Source organism: Charadrius vociferus, unplaced genomic scaffold, assembly GCF_000708025.1.
Source record: "Charadrius vociferus isolate BGI_N301 unplaced genomic scaffold, ASM70802v2 scaffold15, whole genome shotgun sequence".
Classification (NCBI taxonomy): Eukaryota; Metazoa; Chordata; class Aves; order Charadriiformes; family Charadriidae; genus Charadrius; species Charadrius vociferus.
The window spans coordinates 10625424-10646193 of NW_009650064.1; the positions used below are offsets into that span (position 1 = coordinate 10625424).

The 20770-nt window shown below is 38.6% G+C and overlaps 1 protein-coding gene across 1 annotated transcript in view; it reads right to left on the reverse strand.

Moving 5' to 3' along the window:
* RALYL (RALY RNA binding protein-like) overlaps positions 1–20770 on the reverse strand; it is a 119142-nt gene that overhangs the window by 75357 nt on the left and 23015 nt on the right. The window contains exon 2 of the mRNA XM_009891871.1: positions 3855–3930. Within this exon, the coding sequence (XP_009890173.1) occupies positions 3855–3930 (76 nt within the window). The remainder of the gene's footprint in view (positions 1–3854; positions 3931–20770) is intronic.

Below are 20770 nucleotides of genomic sequence, written 5' to 3' on the forward strand. Positions count from 1 at the left end.
CCATTTCTACTGCTCTCAGTCCTCCCTTTTCACAGTGAATATTTCGAGATGCCTAAATTTTTAACCAATGTTTCTCTTAGTCAAAATCAAATCTAAAGTAGCCACTTCCCTCTTAACTTTCTCCATGTTGTGGGTTGACCACAGCTAAGTACCCACACAATCACTATCTCTCTCCCCTCCCGTTGTCCCCTATTGGGATGAGGGAGAGAATAGGAAGAGCAAAAGTGAAAAAACCTCATGGGTTGAGATAAATGTGGTTTAATAAGGGAAACAAGGAGCGGCAAAAACAACTGATGCAAAGACAATTACTTTCCATCTCCCACAAGCAGACAGATGCCCAGGCAGTCTCCAAGCAACAGCTACTTTGGAAGGAAACACCTCCCCAGTTTTTATTTCTGAGAATGATATATGATATAGAATATCCCTTTGACCAGTTTGGGTCAGCTGCCTCAGCTGTATTCCTTCCCGAGGTATTGCCCACACCCAGCCTATTCATTGGGAAGGCAGAATAGGAAAAAGTGAAAGCCTTGGGGCTGTGCAAATGCTGTTCAGCAACAGCCAAAACATTGCTGTGTTTTAGTAACGAATCCAAAACATGGCACCATATGGGTTCCCATGAAGAAAGTTAACTCCATGCCAACCAGATCCAGTACAAAGTTTTGAAATCAGTAAATGTTCTCAACATTGTAAAGAACTTTATAAGCCGTTGATCTCCTCACATATTAATATGCTAACAGATACTGAGATAATGAAAGTTCTCCATTACCATCAGACTCCTGTTATTTGCTCAAAAAAAGCTTCTCTTAATTTTCTAGAGAATTAGTCTGTACTAGATCCATGAAAGGACATGACCTAAGATCTATTTACCAGTTCTCTGAGCTCATTAAAGTGTGTCCTTTCTAAAATCAAAATCCATTATCCCATTTCTACTGCTCTCAGTCCTCCCTTTTCACAGTGAATATTTCGAGATGCCTAAATTTTTAACCAATGTTTCTCTTAGTCAAAATCAAATCTAAAGTAGCCACTTCCCTCTTAACTTTCTCCATGTTGTGGGTTGACCACAGCTAAGTACCCACACAATCACTATCTCTCTCCCCTCCCGTTGTCCCCTATTGGGATGAGGGAGAGAATAGGAAGAGCAAAAGTGAAAAAACCTCATGGGTTGAGATAAATGTGGTTTAATAAGGGAAACAAGGAGCGGCAAAAACAACTGATGCAAAGACAATTACTTTCCATCTCCCACAAGCAGACAGATGCCCAGGCAGTCTCCAAGCAACAGCTACTTTGGAAGGAAACACCTCCCCAGTTTTTATTTCTGAGAATGATATATGATATAGAATATCCCTTTGACCAGTTTGGGTCAGCTGCCTCAGCTGTATTCCTTCCCGAGGTATTGCCCACACCCAGCCTATTCATTGGGAAGGCAGAATAGGAAAAAGTGAAAGCCTTGGGGCTGTGCAAATGCTGTTCAGCAACAGCCAAAACATTGCTGTGTTTTAGTAACGAATCCAAAACATGGCACCATATGGGTTCCCATGAAGAAAGTTAACTCCATGCCAACCAGATCCAGTACAAAGTTTTGAAATCAGTAAATGTTCTCAACATTGTAAAGAACTTTATAAGCCGTTGATCTCCTCACATATTAATATGCTAACAGATACTGAGATAATGAAAGTTCTCCATTACCATCAGACTCCTGTTATTTGCTCAAAAAAAGCTTCTCTTAATTTTCTAGAGAATTAGTCTGTACTAGATCCATGAAAGGACATGACCTAAGATTTTTTTTCTCCTTAAAGTTCCCTCAGAACTTTCCACAGGTCTCTCTCTCATCCCTTTTTTCTCTGTAGAACAAGTATTTATGAGAAATCATTCAGAAGCTAAGAGGTGGAAGTGCATGTAAAGGCCAGAAACCACAGAACATCCTCAAAAATCTTTTGAAATACTGACAAAGGGACACAGTAGACCATGGCTACCAGTAATACCTAGAGTTTAACAGCTTGCACTTCACAGTAATGATAAAACAGGGGTTCTCTTCTCCAAAAATAGTATTTCTATCACTTTAGCTAAGGTCAACTATATCATAAAGCTTCATATTACTCTTATGTAGCACACAAACTCAGATCTAAATCATCCTGCCTGTCTCATTCCGAGATCCCACCCTTGGATTTCCGTCTGAAGCTTTCAGACCAGATCAGGCTTGAAAAAGTCGTGCTCAGGTATCTCTGATTTCAGCACTGAGCTGTTGTTCTCAGAGCCAGTCTATCTGTATTTCAGCCACAGTGGAAATCGGCCTTAACTCCTCTCATGGATCTGGAGTATAAATTCTATAGTACTTTTATGACAACTGAGGTTTATTGAGCAGAAATGCATGTTTGTCTCTCAATCCCCTTAACAATCTGGAATGCTTCACTAAGCTTAATTGATTTTAGAAAAAAAAAAAAAAAAGACAAGACGGGGGGGTTTCTTCAGTTTGTACAAGCTGAATGAAAAAGGGCACCTGGGAATAAGAGAGAGGCACTATACCAGTGCCCTCCTGAACACCTGAGGAAGAATTCCAGTCTTGTTAGAAGTTGGTTCTCACCCTTGACACACAGATCAATAGGAAACCAGTTCTGTTGCTCTGAAATTATTAGTTCTTTCACCAAAGCATAAGGATTAAAAATTGAAATAGCACTCAATTTTACAAAAAAGAACAACAAAAAAAATTGATTGTAGTACCAGAAGTGGAGACATTAATAAACACTTCACAAATCACCACACCAATCTTATTGTCAGTAGGTTTAGTAAATGACAGATTTATGATTTTATTGTGCACTTCATTATAATTTTATTAAATATTACACTTTTATATGGGTCTAAAGTCTGCTTCTTTTCTCCTGCATGTCCATTTTCACTTCAGAAAAAGAGAAAAGGAGGTGTGGAGGGAAAATTAAATTACCAGTGCATAAAAAAAAAAGATAAACATCCTTTTAATGCAACACATATTTAAATCCAAAGCTTGAATGCTAGACTGAACACTTGGGGGAACCTAACATTCACCAAACAAACCCCAGTGACTTTAAGGTCCCTGGAACAAAACCTGTGCAAGGCGATTGAGTTCTGCTACTTCATCCTAAAGTAGTGTCACTGTCAAATATCTTTTCAAATAGCTTTTTAGTATAGCAAGACTCTACGTGTAACACAGTTCACAATTTAAAGCCACAGTCCTCTCCTTTGCGTTGTTCTTGCATTGGCAAACAATATCCATGATGTGAACTGCAAGAAGGCAGAGACCAGCTTTTTGGCCTCAGTAAAACATAAGGTACTTTCACTAAGAAGTAAAATTCTGGTCTGATTGATTTGGTTTTATCTGTTCTTCTGAATGTCTGTGTTATCATTTAAATATCGTAAGTATTTTATTTTTTCTTTTACAGCAAACAAACTCTGGTGTTTGTTTCCAACTAAAAGAGGGACATTATGTGCATATTGTGATCTTTGATCACTGTGATCAACTATCAGTCAGGAGTTTTGTTTGCTGGGCTAACTCCTAGTTGGCATAAGTTAGTTTTTTAAGATGGGCATCGCATGGACAGTTTTTATATCTGGAAGTTTGAACATTTTTCTGTGGAGTGAGTCAAGAGATGATACACATAGTGTCAGACACTACAATATTGGCTCTTCTACTCACATTCAAACCCTTTCTGTGTGTACAGGAGCTTGATTATATTTCGTGCAAACATCAAAGGGTGAATGAAAAAAATTCCTTAGTCTTGTTCGTGGGCTACACAGTGACATTGGCAGATACATTTCAGATGCTCATAATTTTTCTAATAAAACTTGAATTGTATTAAGTTAAGGTGAGAAATCTCACTTACCTGTAAAGTGCTGAAAGTGGCCGCTTGTTGCCAGGTTTTGGTCTGTATGGTTTTGGTTCTCCTGCCATGTTGATATCTGAAAGCAAACATTTGATATTAGTGAGCCAAAGGTCTGGAAGTTAAAGTGAGTTTACAAAGGCACTTTCCAGTCACTGAAAATGAATAACAGACAGTGGAAAGGGACAGCATACTGAAAACACCTATCTAGTTTTTACCACTTCTGAATTGATGCTATAAAACTTTGCTAAAAATTCTTACTGTAATGCATGAGGATATTAGGCTAAATGTCAGTTATTGGTAACTGACATTTTTTAAACATCCATGACTTTCCATTCATGAAGCTGAAGCCAGTAATGTATTTATATTACAGAAGGAGACTTGAATGGTAACTTAAATGTAGAAGCAACCTATGATCGCAAGTCAAATTCTGTTGTGGAGGACTATAATGGTCCTGAAGAGTTCCCATTTAGGATCTAGAGAAGTGCACATTGATATTTAACTTCCACTTCACTACCCACTCAAAAAAAGATTTTTCAAAAACAGATGAGAGTATCTCTTTCTTACCTCAAATATGTCTTTTTTTTTATTTTTTTTTTTTTTTTAGGTTCTGAGTATAAAAACACACCGGCTTCAAAAATTGTGTGGAGAAAGAGAAAACCTGGTTTTGCACATACTTTGTCTTAGGCAGATACTTATAATTCTCAACGCCGCCAGAAATCTTGTGCATACTTCTAAAAACTTCACTTACCTTATGCCTGTGTATTTAGCCTTGAAATTTAAAAATACGTGAAACTTATATAGACATTAGTCATGCTGGTTCTCAAAGTACTATCTTCTTTTGAATCATACTCAAAGACATACCAGGAAATACATGTCCAACATTTTGATTGCTTGTTGCAGTTACACATGAAAAAAGAAGCACAGACCCTTCTATGGACAATACCTTGAGTGAGCTCAGAAAGCTGTCTATATAAACAGAAACCTATACTAAAAAGACACACACACCTCCCTTGCCCCCAGTTGGGTGTGGCAAAGTTGGCATTAGAAAAAATCACATGGATAAAGTAAAACTTCTGATTAGGAAACAAATTCCCTGCCATCTAAGTGATCTTTCTCAGTTTCACTAATATATAAAAGAGTAACATTCAACAAAATCATCGGAGTTATTTCAGTGTAAAATTGCTGTGACAGAACAACGTATCCCATTTACCATTGAATCACCTGGTGATCAAGACTTTCAAGGAAGCACATGTTCTTGGCAAAGTCTATGTTTAAACTGAAATTGAGTGTACTGGAGGGAAAAGAGAAGTAGACAGCTGAGGTGTAGAATGAGGAAGCATCACTGCCCACCACAGTGATGCTAAAAGCCCAGACATTTTTATTTAAGCTACTCTTGATCTCAAAGCTGCAGTAAAAGCCTGAGATAGCACTAAAAGACTGGATGATTTTATTTCACATAAAGTGGAAAAAATAATCCTTCTGACTTTTTTTCTTTTTAACAGTAAGAAACATTGAAAAATGTGTGTCCCACAATTTTTTTGACTGAAAAGATTTTTTCCATTGGAAATTTCATGCTTCAAACATTTCGGATAATTTAAAAAAATATTTTACATTTAAATTTAATATTTTGAGCTAAAACAACATTTATTTAAAATTATAAACTGTCCTTAAATGAAATGTTTTTGCATAGAACTATTTCATGTAGAATATACTTTTTGGTAAAATTTTCTCCATATAAAGTATTTTGGAATTAAAGCTGACTGTAGTTTTCTAGGTGCTGTATTAGTCTTAAATCGTAGTTTTCTATAAAATATTAAATTTCTTGTATTACTTATCCCTCTGATGTTGGATGAACATTGGAGACAGTTTTCATTCCTCCTTGAAGTGCTTTCCTGCCCTTAATTTTAAGCAAGTGCTTTATTAAATATATATTAATCTTCCTCTTCCCTGGTTGTTAAAAATTCAGCTACAATTCACTTATTTAAAGAAATATAAATTCTACTAATATTGACCCAACAAAGTAAACATCAAGCATTTCTGAAAGCCACTGAGGAATTTTGATAGCTGTGCTGCATTTCCATTGGCTCCTGAAAATTACAGAATTGGAACAAAATTTTTATCCTGTGACCTTTATGGTAATTAGACCTTTCCACACTATTTGAATATGTTAGCTTTAAGGTTGTTGGCTGTATTGACTTTCACCACGTCCTACTACAACTAGGTCAGATTTTAGGGAAAAAAAAGTAGAATTGTAATCTGTTCTTGGAAAATACCCGAGGCTGTGGGATTCATCTTCACATATTTTTCATGTCTCTCATCTGCTTCTCTTTCAGAGCTACAGCCCAGGTCACTATTCTTAGGCATATGAACATCAAAGGAATTTAAAAACTTTTTCACATCCTTCTGGGACAGATCAGTACTCTCTTGATGATTATTCTTGTAGACCTACATTTGCAGCTCTACAACACCCACTTTTAACAAAGATGACTAGTGTAGAAGACCAAGGCCTGTTTGTTATGTGTTCCCTTTATTTTAATCAAATACTGTCAGGAAGGTAACGCTGTAAGAGAACACAGCTGTAAAGCTGTTCAGAATCAGTTAAGAGTTCCTTGCACTTAAATAAATCTCTAAATGCACCAGCTGAAAACTGAACTATGTTACACAGGCAGTAATAGCCAGAATTTCTCTTTAACACAGGAAATAGCTCATAGAAAACCTGTGCACATGGGGCTTTTCTGTTAATATGAAAGTGATTGAATAGCTCTGTGACTCCCTAAGCACCTTGTAGTAAGTTAGGAATGGATGTAAGAAATGGTTTGAAAAGTTAGAACCGATTTTCACCCCATTATTTTTCAGCACTATCTACTCCAACCTCAATTTTCTAACTAGGATTAGAAGTGAACTTGTCAACATTTCACGGGATAGATTATTTCTAGCCCAACTGGAAATCTTGTGAGATAACTTGTTCTCTTGCTCCATCCATCATTAGTTTCACAGCAGACATTTACATCTACTAGGTCATAAACTGTGTGTCAAATAAATGTGTTGGCTGCAGCACAGAGATTTACCTGCACTCATGATTCCACCCCAAGGAATGCAGAGTCGTATCACTCCTTATTCTGTAAAATTAGCTACTGAACTTGTACATGAATATGAATCAGACAACTTGACAAAGGACACAGACATTCACAGTGCTTCTATATGGGAATGGAGCAGTCCAGGGACTCTCACAGTATTTTCTCTGATCATATACTATAAAAGTTCAGTTAGATATCAACATTAAGATAACTTCAACACTGAAGTTCAAAATATTAAGGAATCACTATGAATAGGAAAATTACTGTGCAGATAACAGCACGTTGTAATGCAGCAGCCTGTTCTCTCTTGTTTTCAGAATCTAATGAGATTACTTTATATAAAGAAATGCTTCTTCAGTTCTATCTATTCTTGTTAGCACAGCAGAGGTTAGTTAAGGTATGAGCTCTAGATTTCATTCAAGTAGAATATATCTAATTTTAAACATGGTATTTTATTTCTAATTATACTGAACAGTGAGTAGCAATTAATGAGAAAAAAATGACTTTAAAAAATATGCAAACCATTTAGAGAGAGTAGTGATTGTATTCAGCGGCTACACAAATTTATCTGAAAGAGCAACTCAACACAACACGATCTACTTTTCTCCTGTCAGGGTTGCCTACTGCTGCCTGACTACCTCCTCTGGGCTGCATAGCAATGACCAAGGAAACTCTGGTGCATGAACATCCCAGTTTTGGAGAAGCAGTATCAGCCAGCCTTGAGGCTTTGCTCACAGCTTCACTGCCAAAGCAACCTGAGAATCTGGTCCTGAAGACAACAGTTGCCTTTAAACAACCTTTGTAAGTGTAAGCAGTGATACCTAAAGAGTATTCATACACTAGAAGTATTTCAGTGCTTCTAAGTATACATACTCATCAGATTCTTTGAGAAGTTTTATTAAAAAAAAACAACAAAACCAAAACCAATCAACCATCTTGGTTCACAATAACAAATGCCATAAACTAGCTCAACAGGCACTAACCCAACCCATGAGAACTGGGATTTTGAGGCTTTCTGTGGCAAATCCAGGACCTATATCTCAGGCTACATCTATACCATAAAATTAAATAGTGCCCTTCACAGGCACTAGTACTCAGTTTTCTCTTGTATTAAATTGTTACAGTGGTTCCTGGCATGACTTTTAGCTCCAGTTAACAAGAACTTTCCCATGCAATTTCTAGTTATAGATAGAGAACTGACATGAGCTAGGGACCATTGCAAATTGGCATTTTGGTTGTGGTCGCTCTGCTTTGCAGTGTAAGACCCAGTGAAAGAGGAGGGTTCCAAATACCTATAAAGTATTACTGATGTGGCCTCTGAGTGTGGGCTCCATGTCAGAAAGGCTGGGAAGCAAGACTTGGAGCTAAGAAAACTTTAAGGACCTCTGTAACTCAACAGGTACTTTTCTAAGACTTTTTTCATTGGATGATCTTCCACCCATTCTTGTAAAAGGTTGCAGAAACTGAAACATCCCTTGAAAAATCTCACAGTTGGTTGACTTAAAATTTTGGATGAAAAAGCGTGTCATTGCGTGCTTCCAGACCAGCTCTGCTTTATACTAACCTTTAATGGAATAAACGGTAATTAAAATTAATGTACAGAGAAAGAATTCACACAATGAATGTATAATTTATATCCAGACAGAGATATGGGTATAGGCAGATCAGGATGCATTTCCTCCTTTTTCAGATGACCCAAAGTATATGGGACAGAAGAGGAAGATCAAGAGGTATGTTCAATTTAGAGAAAGCCTCTCATCATGTGATTTACAGCATAAATGAACACCAGCAAAGCTAATGGTAATCTATCTTTCCTTTATACTCTTCCATCTACCAGTCCTATAAATCTCCCTGCTGCGTACTAAAGGAATTTTAATGAAGTCATATGACATTTTTTACATCATAGACTTCCTTTTTTCTTTACATGTGACATTAATTGCATGTCATCTCCTCCCTTTTCCCCATGTCTAGCACTGAAATTTGAAAAAAATTGGAGAGGAAAGGACAGTTCTCAGTTCTGTTCAATTCTGTGCCCAAATTGCACAACTGTAAAGAAGAAACTTTCCAGAAAATTGAACACAAACTCAAATTAACTTTCAAGGCTAGTAAAAAATTAAATGAAGGTCTGGGTCACACATTTTCCCTTTCCATAACCATATTAAAAATAATTTGCTTGTGGGCCTCTCAGCTGCATTTGGATTTTCTCTTAGCATTGAAGTAATTGGAAGCCTTTTTTTCTGCGAAGATGACAGCTATTGTTAATGCTTCATACAGAAAAAGCCGCTTGCTGAATAGTATATGAAATTGCTTTGTTCAACCACCTCTTCCTTCATTAAATACTGCTAAAATGAAATGAGGCTATAGGATTATATAAGCTATCATTCTTAACACCATTCTGTAACAGAAGTGTCAGGCGTTGTCTTGCTGGAAAGTCTCTTTCTGTTCCCCAGGGAACTGGGTTGGTGTGAGGACAGGTGACAGCTAAAAGGGGAAATCCTGTCCTGTCTACACAAACCATTCCTTCAGGGTCCTGGAGACAGCAGTCTTTCCCTTAGTTGCTGAACGGGTGCTGATGTTCTTCACAGCTGACATGGAGCGTTGGTCTGCCTTGGGTTTTGTCTGCGTGCTGCCATTCCTGCACCTTCTGCCCCAAGTAACAGCACAGTTACTGGGCAGAACTTTTTGGCCCCTTTGGGTGTGCAGCCAGCAGTGGTCCATGGCCTGCTCATTCTGCCCAGGGAAGGGGAGAATGCTAATTTTCTGGCCTCTTGAGGACTGGCCATGGATTCTGTTGAGGTTGCAGATGCTGTGGTGGAGACCTCCTGAACTGCTTCTCTGCTGGTTCTTATCTCCCTGTAGATCATGCTGGGGCGAGGCTGGAGTACTGGGTTGCGGGGAAAGGGACACTATGGAGAAAAAGGCATGTCTTGTGAAGTGCTTCCTAAGGGAAGGAAGTCCTCTTGGTGGCAACTCTCCCCAGTCCTCCCCCTCAGCACCAGAGTTGTGGGTTCCTCCATGGGAAAATGCACACTGCTGTTTTGCAGATGTAAGAGATTCAGACTCAGCTACACAGGACGACGTGGCCACAGCCACTTATCCTTAGACCAGCTATAAGAGCTGCAGGAGTTTGGGCATTAACTGTAGAAATCCCTAGTTCTGTTTGTGCCATGGCAGCCATGAAGCTGGCTGTCATACAAGCGCTTCACCCCACCGGAGCCAAACTATAGATGCAGGCAAGTGTAGTCTTCCTGTAAGAAGATCCTTTTAGTTTAATCAAGTTTTCAACTGCTCTGTTTCCCACCCAGAGAAAAACATTTCTACCTGACAAGTACTTTTTAACACATGGACCAGCTAATTCTGGACATGCAGAAGATTAACATTGCCATGAGGATATAGGAAACCGTCCTGGTTTGAAGAAGTACATCAGGTACTTTCTGCTACCTTCAGAAAAAGAAAACAACTATTTTAATGTAAGTATAGCCAGCCAAAAAAAAAAAAAAAAAATTCAAGCAGGGAGCCTCATATGTTCCCAATCCCTGATCGTGTTGTAGTTCCTCATTGCTGCTGTTAATGGGAAACAGAACTGGTCCTTGAGTTACAGACTTTTTCAGACATTGAGGTGTGCAAGGAGCACCTTTATTTCTTTTCCTTTTCTTGATCACTATAGAGACACTGTTTACAAAAAGAAAATAGAGCTCCTGTCTCCGTTCAGATCAAGCACAATCATTATAGGGCAGCAGCCAACAAACTCTCTGCTGCTTCTCTTTGGCAATAAAAGATAGTTATTACCATGAGACTCAGACAAAGCTTAATGTTGACTAGATGTCTGAGTTTCTCAGCATTGCGATTAGCCTCAAGCAGCAACATTAAACAGTGTAGTGGGGATACAGTATGAAAGACCTCATCTACCTCTTTCAGATTTCAATATGATTTATTCTAGGGAACATGCCCTGAACCTCAGTAATTTTCTGCTCTTCCTGAAAATACATTTTTTTTCCCTCTCTTCTAATACTTGGCTACTTTCTCTGCCCCACAGCCTTTTATCCAACTCTCCTACTAATGTTAGCTTCATGCTCAAAGCAATAATTTTTCATGACTATTGAAATCTGTAGTGTACAAAAGAGTTCACTATCCCCATTGCCCCAATCCCTTTGTCTTTCTCACTATTATTCCTGCAGATGGGCAATTTTATTAATGCAAACATGAACAAAAAGTATTTTTCCTAAAATAACCAGCACAATAACAATATTTTGCCAAAAATTACCAACTTTCTTTTGTCTGCATTTTTAGCCATATTTCTTGGACATTCCAACAAAATTTGCTTAAATTTGAAGTGCTTTTCTTCATAATTTTGAAAAGTGAGTGTTCCTGAGCCTTTCTGGGAGACACAAGCAGAATGGCTTCCACAGAAATGCTTTCCAATGCACAGCTCATTCTGCACAGTCCTGGGGTCTGCCCTGGTTTGGGCAGGAGGACCCAGCAGCCCCAGCGGCAAGGGGCAGAGGCTGCAAGGGATGGTGTGAGGCAGAGGATGTGGATGGCCACCTTCAAGGTACTGTTAGGTAGGAGAGCAAAGCGTATCTCTCTGAGAGGTTGACTACTGTACTTGTTTCTGCCCCTGGGGTTTGTTGGCATAACAGTCATCAGCGAGGGGTAGGTACCTTTTTGATACCCTGAACTTTGCTGTCAAAACCTTCAAAGGTAACTCTGACCTTGAGGTTATTCCCACAGGCTAGAGGCTTTCATCCAGGCTGACAATGGATAAGAGAGGAATCATGCTGTGGATTTCACCGAGTTTTGAAAAATGACGTCCGCAGATCACAGGAGGCTGGCAGGGGAGACAGGAATGGACCGCTGCAGCCCCAAGTGCACGTCCACCACTTTCCACTACTATTCGTCTCCAAAACATGCCTGATTTTAGCCCTGTTCTTTGTCCTGAAATCCTTCCTCTGTTCTTCACTATTCTTCTCTTTGCAGCGATCTAAGCTTTCATCTTGGCCCACCACACTTCAACAAGACCATTGCCCCAAACAACTAGTTTCAACTACTTCCCATTGTTCAATGCTCCTTCCTATATACCCTCTTTCTCCCCATGATCTTCATGTTCCAGGTCCATATGGATTAGGGGATCTATAGAGGATGTTCTTTTCAAACTCCAAATACACTTTGGAATTGCATAGCACAAGTCTTATAGCATTTCCCTTGAGATACCGTAATTTTTTCAGTGCCAACTTTATGAAAATTTCTATCCCAAATTATAGACTCATTGAATCATAGAATGGTTTGGGTTGGAAGGCACCTTTGAAGATCATCTAGTCCAACCCCCACTCCTGTGGGCAGGGGCATCTTTCACTAGATCAAGTTGCTCAAAGTCCCGTCAAACCTGACTGTGAACATTTCCAATGATGGGGCATCCACAACTTCTCTGGGCATCCTGGTCCAGTGTCTCACATTTGTCATTGTAAAAATTGTTTTCCTTATATCCAATATATCACGTTAGGGTTCTGAAAAGTTTTGTCTTTGTAACACAACCATTGCAAAACATATAACAGACAGCTACAGAATTAGCTCATATGTTTTCATTCAAAAACTTTAAATATTCCCTTAATGCTGTCACAGTTTTAGTACTATACAATAATATAGCAGTAATATATAGGAAAGTGCCCTGTGACACTCACTAACCTAAAGTCTACCATTTTTATTAACAGATCGGGGTTGGGTTGAATAAAATGCCAGCGGAAGTGGAGATAATCCCACTGATATTTGGCACATGAGAGAAAATATTATTGTGGAGATGATTTACAAAAAATGATATGCCAAATCTGATACTTCTGTATTAGCAAGGCTTAGGTTCTAGCCATGTACTAACTTGCTTTCATTGCCAGTGCGTGAAGATCCCCAGTGTATTTAATTTGACAGCCAAATTACAATGGCATAGAAACCTATCGCAAAAGCAGGACATATGATAATTGGGAATACTGACAAGCTTCAAAATGAATGATATCCAGTGTTATTTTATTCAGGTCTCTTGCATTTCTGCAAGGGAAAAATAAAAATAGTTGATAGGAATAGAGAAAATGCAGTATCTTGTCAGACTGGTGTTTCATATACTGTGGTTTTCTGCCTCCAGCTGCCCCAGGTGCTTTGGAAGAAGACATAAGAACCTCAAACTTGTTAGAAACAAGATTATTTTCCCTCCGTTCTCTTATCATCTCAGCATGATTTTCCCTCTAAAATGCTAAGTAGTTTAGGATTACTTTAAGTCCCGAAGCATGATGTTTTATCTTTCCTTCTATACTGATTTTGTTATTACCTAACTGGTACTAACTGGAACTGGAAATCACAACAACTTCAAATAACCTTGCTAACTACATAAATGTCCAAACATTCTGTTATTCTTGCTAATACATCACATTGGTATATTTTTTTAACAAAAAACTATGTTTCTCAAGAAGTGAGCTCTGTTTTGGCCTTATAATCCCCCGACCCTTCATCCCCTCAAACCTTTTTTCAACCACTATTCATTTTACCCATCAGTAATATCCAAGACTTTAGAAGTTATGTCAGAAACCTTTTCTCTAAACATAAACCAATACTTCTCTCTGCAATTTATTGGACTTCTGCTGTTTACTTCTGTAGATTTACATTTGGTCTTGCATGCAGATATACTTTATATGGTGCTTCAGAGGTTCTTGCAAGTGCTTTAAGGTGTACCACGTATTATTAATGACATTAATTTGCATACATCATGAATCAATAAAGGGAAACATTGTAAAAGGTTACTAAGAATCATATTAGGAAATAAAGTAATTATTTTGAAACTCATTTAATTGAGTCTGAATATCATAGGTATTACCAAAAAGACCATATAACATATCGCACTTTAATTTTAAAAAAAGTAAAAGTATAAATTACCATGCATATTAATACACTGTGCTCATGAAGCTCTCAAATTGGTCACTCACCACCCTTTTATGTTAACTGGATCCACATTCTTCTATGCTTCCCAGTAACACTTTCTTTCTACATTAGCTTTGCCATACAAAAAAAAAAAAATCTCTATTACCCACAAAGAAAATATGTCATTTTGGCTCAGAGACCATAGGAACCAAGAACTCCTCCACACTGAGTTAATTCTTTTCCCCAGAAATCTGAGACCAAGAGATTTACAATTTATTTCTTCAGAATGTGATTATTTTTGGCAAACCACACATAAACACACAGCACAAATATTTGTAAAAAGGAAACTAATCTCTACTGCAGTTGGCCTAAGAAATATATAGAGCTAGGCAAGACAATAAACACACATTGGACATTCTCTTCCTTGAAGGCTTTTGGGGCTTATATCAGATTCCTGTAAGGAGTCCAGAATCCTTATTTTTGTGTCAAGTCTCATTGGAAGAAATACTGTTCTTTCTGCAACTTGGTCATGAAGTTAAAACAGACAAAACCGCCACCCCAATCCCCAAGATTAAAATTTTGTCCCAGGTTGCTTACCCTTACCCAGGGTTTCTGCATTTCCCTTTTCCCTCATATATTTGTGCATGTATGCTTATGTGTGAAAATATTCTCAATAGAAGCATGTACTTTCAACTGGAACAATTCCTTAGTCTCAGAGATGTCATGTCTGAAATTGTGATCTATCATTATTGCTAAGGGAAGACTGGTGCTACAGACCTATCTTAAACCTCAGTACCCGCAGCTTTTAGAACTCTTAGATTCCCCTTCCCTTCCCTTCCCTTCCCTCCCCTCCCCTTCCCTTCCCTTCCCTCCCCTCCCCTTCCCTTCCCTTCCCTCCCCTCCCCTTCCCTTCCCTTCCCTCCCCTCCCCTTCCCTTCCCTTCCCTCCCCTCCCCTTCCCTTCCCTTCCCTCCCCTCCCCTTCCCTTCCCTTCCCTCCCCTCCCCTTCCCTTCCCTTCCCTCCCCTCCCCCCTCTCCCCCCCCCTCCCCTCCCAGTTCAATGAGGAATTCCACTGGCTGATCAAATGAAACAGCTCTCTAAGCTCACCTGGAAACATTAATCTTCTGGACATACTGCATAAACCACTAATCTCATGCCTGTCATTTAAAATGAGGAAGAGAGTACAAGGAAAGATGCAGGCAGACTTTTTAAAGCCTTGGCATAGTTATTTTAATTAGTTATAAGTCTAAAAGAAGGTGCCTAAATCTTGAATTGCAACAAACAAAAATGGCGAGAGAAAAACATCGAGCTGAATGATCCCTCTGAATAAAAATGAATGTGATTCAACACAATATTGCTTCCACACACCATCTCCTAGTCTTTCGCTTCCTAACGTTCAGCTCCTTATCAGGCACCACTGTTAACATCATGGCATATTTTTTGCTTGAAAGCAGAGCCATTTTGAAAGTAAACCCTGAAAATTATACTGACTTGATATACATTGTCCCAACAATTTACAGCTAACTGTTCATACCTTCACTCTGCTGTAACCTCAGCCTTACAATCATTTCCCATAATGCCTGATACTTATCAATCTTATAAGAATTTATAATTTCATACTTCAAAGTATTTGTACCTATGTTCCACGCAATTAGGCTGTAATGCAAAAACAGTGCTCATGTAAGAAAGGAGACGACTTTGGATGAGAGTTTCAAAAGTGCTCAGTGTTACTGTAACCTTCCATTTAAATCTGTGGTAAAATCAGATTTAGGTCACTGTTGTTACTTTTCACTCTTCAGTGATACATTGTATAACAATCAGATGACTTGTCTTGTTGTTTTTTATTTATTTTTTTTTTTAGCTGACTGAGGTGGAGTCTAGTAAACTCCAATAAGAAGGAAGAACATTGTGGCCTTTTACATTTATCACTTGCTTATTCATATGGTCACTGGCAACCTGAGCTGCTTTATTTTAGGGCAAAGGAAAAAGTACATCCAGCAACAAAGCCTCCCTTCAGGATGTTATGGCCTGTAATGGAGGAGTTCCAAAAGTGACAATGGGAAATTCCAGCTGTGATGTTTGCAGCTGTATTTATGGAAGAAGTGTTAAAAGGAGAATGGCTGTGTGCTTGATTGCATGGCATTGCGTTATCTGTAGCATCCAGTCAATATGCTCCATGCAGGACTGCATTGCTGGCTTAGCAGCAGCTGTCCCACATTCCCAGCTCATTTTCCTTTTATACAATGATCCACAAAGAAATGAAAATAACATTGGGAAACAGTAAATTGTAGTAAATACCTTCATTATGTCATTTTATGCCGTTCACTAGGAGACTGAGTGACAACCATAATGGCTCAAGGATGAATAATGACAATTAACCCTTTTTGGGTACACATTGTTCTCTTTACTTTGGTGTTATCCCACAAAAGCCTTTTTTTCACACTTCAAAGAGTTCTAAAAGGTGAGATTAATAGAAAAAAATCATAAACCAGAACATGGAAATGCTTCTCATCTTCAGTTTGTATAAGTGGATGCCAGCCAAGATCAAGAATCAGTTACCCACCAAAAACCCAGTGCTCACTTCAAAATATTCCCAAGTTCTGATGTGGGAAAGATGCATCACTATTTGGAGCGGATTCATGTTGTCCTTCAGCACAGTTATTCATTTAGGTTTGTCTGGAAATAGAGGCTGTTCTAACTGTTCTGTTTGCAGCAAGTAACCCAGAATGGTCCATCTTTATTTTACTTACATTCAAATAATTAGTTTAGTATTTGACACCTCTCCTAAACTAAAAGAGTGCTCAAACCTACCGCACTTATGAGATCCCAGCTCTCCAAATCCTGCTCAGATGTTGAAGGTCTATAAATCCCTCTCTCTAAAATGTGCAAAATAAACATGCCCACAAGTCATTATGTAGAATAATTAATATCTGCCTGTACTCTCTAAATTAAAAATTTGTCTTTTGTTTCTCTGATACGTGCTGCAGTTTTGGGAAGGTGAGTAATACAGTTGACTATGAAGGACTATCTTCAGAGGAAAACAAAATCCACTTACAGATAACAGTGGCTCAGTTTTGGGTTCAACAGGTTCTTTAGGATACGCTACCACCGGTGACACATGTTGACAAGGACAGTCGTGATGTATGGTGCACAGCACACTTTTTTTTTTTTGCTAGGATGCCAGCCAAAACTGAAATGGTATTGCTGCCATGGCAGAACAATAAGTGAGGGCAGGCACAGTAGGGATTAATGCTGTCGTTGTCATAGACGTCAGCTGTCAGAGAGGATACAACCTGGTGTGTAGTAGATGGGGAACAGGAGGGCAAATGAATTAAGACCAACCCATTAAGAATATAAATATTCCACTCAGGTCTCATAACGTTCATAAACTGGGTACGTCCTGCTTTATTTCTGCCTCTCCCCATATCTTTGATTACTTCACAGGCAGCTCACATACGAATTTGTGGGCTGCCTGAGAAAAAATTTCCGGCGTGTGTGACAGTGTATTACAGCAGTGCGGATGCAGAAATTATCTAGCGTGCCACGGACATCTCCTAAGACGAAACTGAGGTCTTGATTTTCACAGAGGAGCGTGATGAAGTTTTATGGTGCATGCATGTAATCTTGCATTTGCAAATATCCAAATGTATTTTTCACGCATTATCAAGAGAACTAACTGTTGGAACATTTGCATATGAAAAGCCTCCCTCATACACCGATTGCCAGGTTCCAAGTTTTTCTAATCTAGGAAAGGTGCTAGCTATCACATCGTTAGCTGAATTCAATTTATTTAATTCTTTTTTAAATTGAGAGAAAAAGTGAAAAGAGCAATGAGTGTACAAAAACCATAAAGCATTGGAAAAGCTACCATGTTAGATGTGTAAGTATACTTAATGTACCAATATATCTCAAATATTAATATTTTAAAATTTAAATTTGTATTTAGCAATTTTTTTCAGTTTTAAAGAATGCAATATCTGCATAATAACATGGGAGCTTTCACTGGTCTTTGCTTTCACTGGTTCTACTAAAAGTTAAGTATGAACATCTGTTCTGTTATAGGAGGATATTGGGAGAGAAGTGAATCACAGTTCTTTTGCTCATATAGTCAATTCTATAGTTCAGTCACTGGCATCCCAGCAAAGAAAGGAATATATCCAAAGGTCAAATAAGAATTACATTTATGTGTCCTACAAAATGCACCTTGGCACCAATTCTTAAAGTTTAATCAAAGTTAAACATACAGTGTTGGGATTTTTTTTTATAAAATAATAAAATATTTTATTCTACTCTTTGCTCAGTATATTTAGGTTTACTTACCAAATAAATTATTTCAATGGCTACTATTGTATCCAACAATAGGAATTGTACAAGAAACTTGCAGTATTAAATCCCTGTACTGTGAACAGAGGTAGGAAGGTACAGATCCACACCTCTGTCAAACAGGCAATGGAGAAGACACAGCACTGCTAACCAGTGGGTAGCATAGCCAAAAGACTGCATTTTGGAACAAATTCTTTTAGTCATTAATCTAGGTATCAATTTATGTGCCAGTATTAACAAAAAACCCACCTCCAAACAACAAAACAGAACAGAACCATAGAACCAGGTGTATTTTGAGAAGAGTTCAGCTTTTATTTACTTTCAAAATTCAGCAGTTTCTCCCCTTCTTTCTTTTACACACATACTTGCAAAAGTCAACACCATTCATTTCCTTTTTTTTATTCCCAAGAACAGGACTCATTGTATGCCAATCACTTCTGAAAAGTCGGACTTTGCTCTTAGCGAGCTACATAAAAGCTGAACTTCCTTTGAGGCAATCCATATTGTGAAGACTGAGCAGGTTTGACAGGCTGCCCTGGAAATAGCTGTATCTGAGGCTGTCATAAGGAAGGTTGTATCGAGCCATGAGCTTTCATGTTTATTGGGCCACCTTGAAATAAACGGTGCCTTCTTGGTTTGCATGGGACTCCGCCTTTCACACCCCAAAGACATTTTTGGCATGCAAACACTTGAGCCACATGGATCTCTGGCAACTCCATCCAGGAGCAGCCACCTGTCCCCCTGGGCTCTCACACACCCCACCATGGTGTCTACTGCGTCCAGCGGTATCACACCATGTCACAGCGGGGATAACACGCTGGGGAAGTATTGGTCTGTGCACAAAACTAGGAACATTTCATACACATTTCTCCAGTGCTAATTGAAATATTGACTTATTGACATTGTCACTGCATGACACGGTTCAGTAGTAAACCCAGTATTTTTCTCACAGATCAATAACAGCAGCAGCTTCCTTTTACTGAAATGGCCATACCTGTGTTACAATCCAAAACCAAGAGATAGAAAGGTAAGCTCTTTTAAACTATAGCATCAGAGTTATCTCTCTACAGCTAGGCTGTAACTTTTTCAAAACTAAGAATACTTCTGGCAGTGCCATAGTTTCTATTTGGCGCAATGGGTTCACCCACTAAGCAATCAAAACTTAAGATCTATAATTTAATTTGTTAAGTATGCACATCTCTGTGGGAGACCTCAGCTGGTCCGAGCGATCAAAATACAAGTTTAACACTGACCCTGAACAGATACCCGTGTACCCTTGAGGAGACAGAAGAATCCTGAGAAGATCCGAGCAAACAAGATCTGGGGTGGCAAACATCCTGGCTTTTCCCAGAGCATGAACAGCGCGTGTTCAACAATTGTATTGGCTGAATGGTGTGTCATGTGAGAGTGGATTGGGCAAAAGTAGAATGTTAGAATATATGCACAGATAAGCAACCAGCTAAGAGAATATAAAAGAGCACTGCTTGTAAAATAAAGGGACGATTGCTGTGACTGGATATTGAGTGTCGTGTCCGTCCCTACAACGACACATCTCTAAACTAATTACTCCAAAAGTCAAATTGCCAAGCCATTAAAAAACAATAAAAAACCACCCCAAACTACCATTCTATCTTTTTCTTCACTCTCTCCTTTGTGGCTCCCTCTGAAATTGGAAAAATAATTGGTAAAAATTTGAATACTACAAATAAACTTGATTACCATACCCATCACTATATGATAGCACAGATACGGTCAACATAGGTTTGTGAAAAATTCAAGGTGGCTTTTGTCCCTGGGATGCATCTGCAGTGAGGCTGTGTTACCATGTGAGAGCTGGATAATCCAAACCCTGAGTAGGGAAGAAAGCCAACTAGCCAAGGGTGCTGGCTTAGCTCAACTTCCAGTCCACACTGGGAGTGAGATGGACATCTGTGGAGCTGTTCCTACTGTCTATTTCTAAACCTCATGGCTCTTCCCTTCAATTCTCCAGGATATGTGAAAGGTGTCATAAGGCTCTATTGCTACATCCATGTCCAAGCACTCAACTGTATTAACATATTTTGTGCTTTTGGATTTAGATTGTCCCACAGCAAGAGAGAAAGAGCCAGAAAACAGATTTTCTTTCTTTCAACTCTAACTCCACTGAGAGGAAATGGATTATTGCTGCAGCTTGAATTCTTTTTGGATTATAGAATCATCAAATCATAGAATTATTTAGGTTGGAAAAGACCTTTAAGATCATCGAGTCCACCTGTAACCAAGAACAAATTTCAGAAAAAAAGTCAAATGGGAAGAAAATGGCCATTGGGATTAGACATTTAATAAATAACAATGCAAAGTCTATATTTTTACAAGGTCTCTTTACATTTCTCATGTAGATATAATTTCTTGAAACAGCATTTTGCAGTCTCTGCCATTTTAACTAGGACTCTAAGTAAGAGTTTGCTATCTTTCTTCTCAGAAGGTACTTAAGAAAAGCTCACTGCAGTTGAATGTTGGTCTTTATTTGGATGTCGAGACTCTTAACATAGGACATATGTGAGTCTTCCTGACATTTTGAAAGAAATTAGAAACAAGATATAAACAGAAGGCCTTGTTAACAGCATATTAACAAGT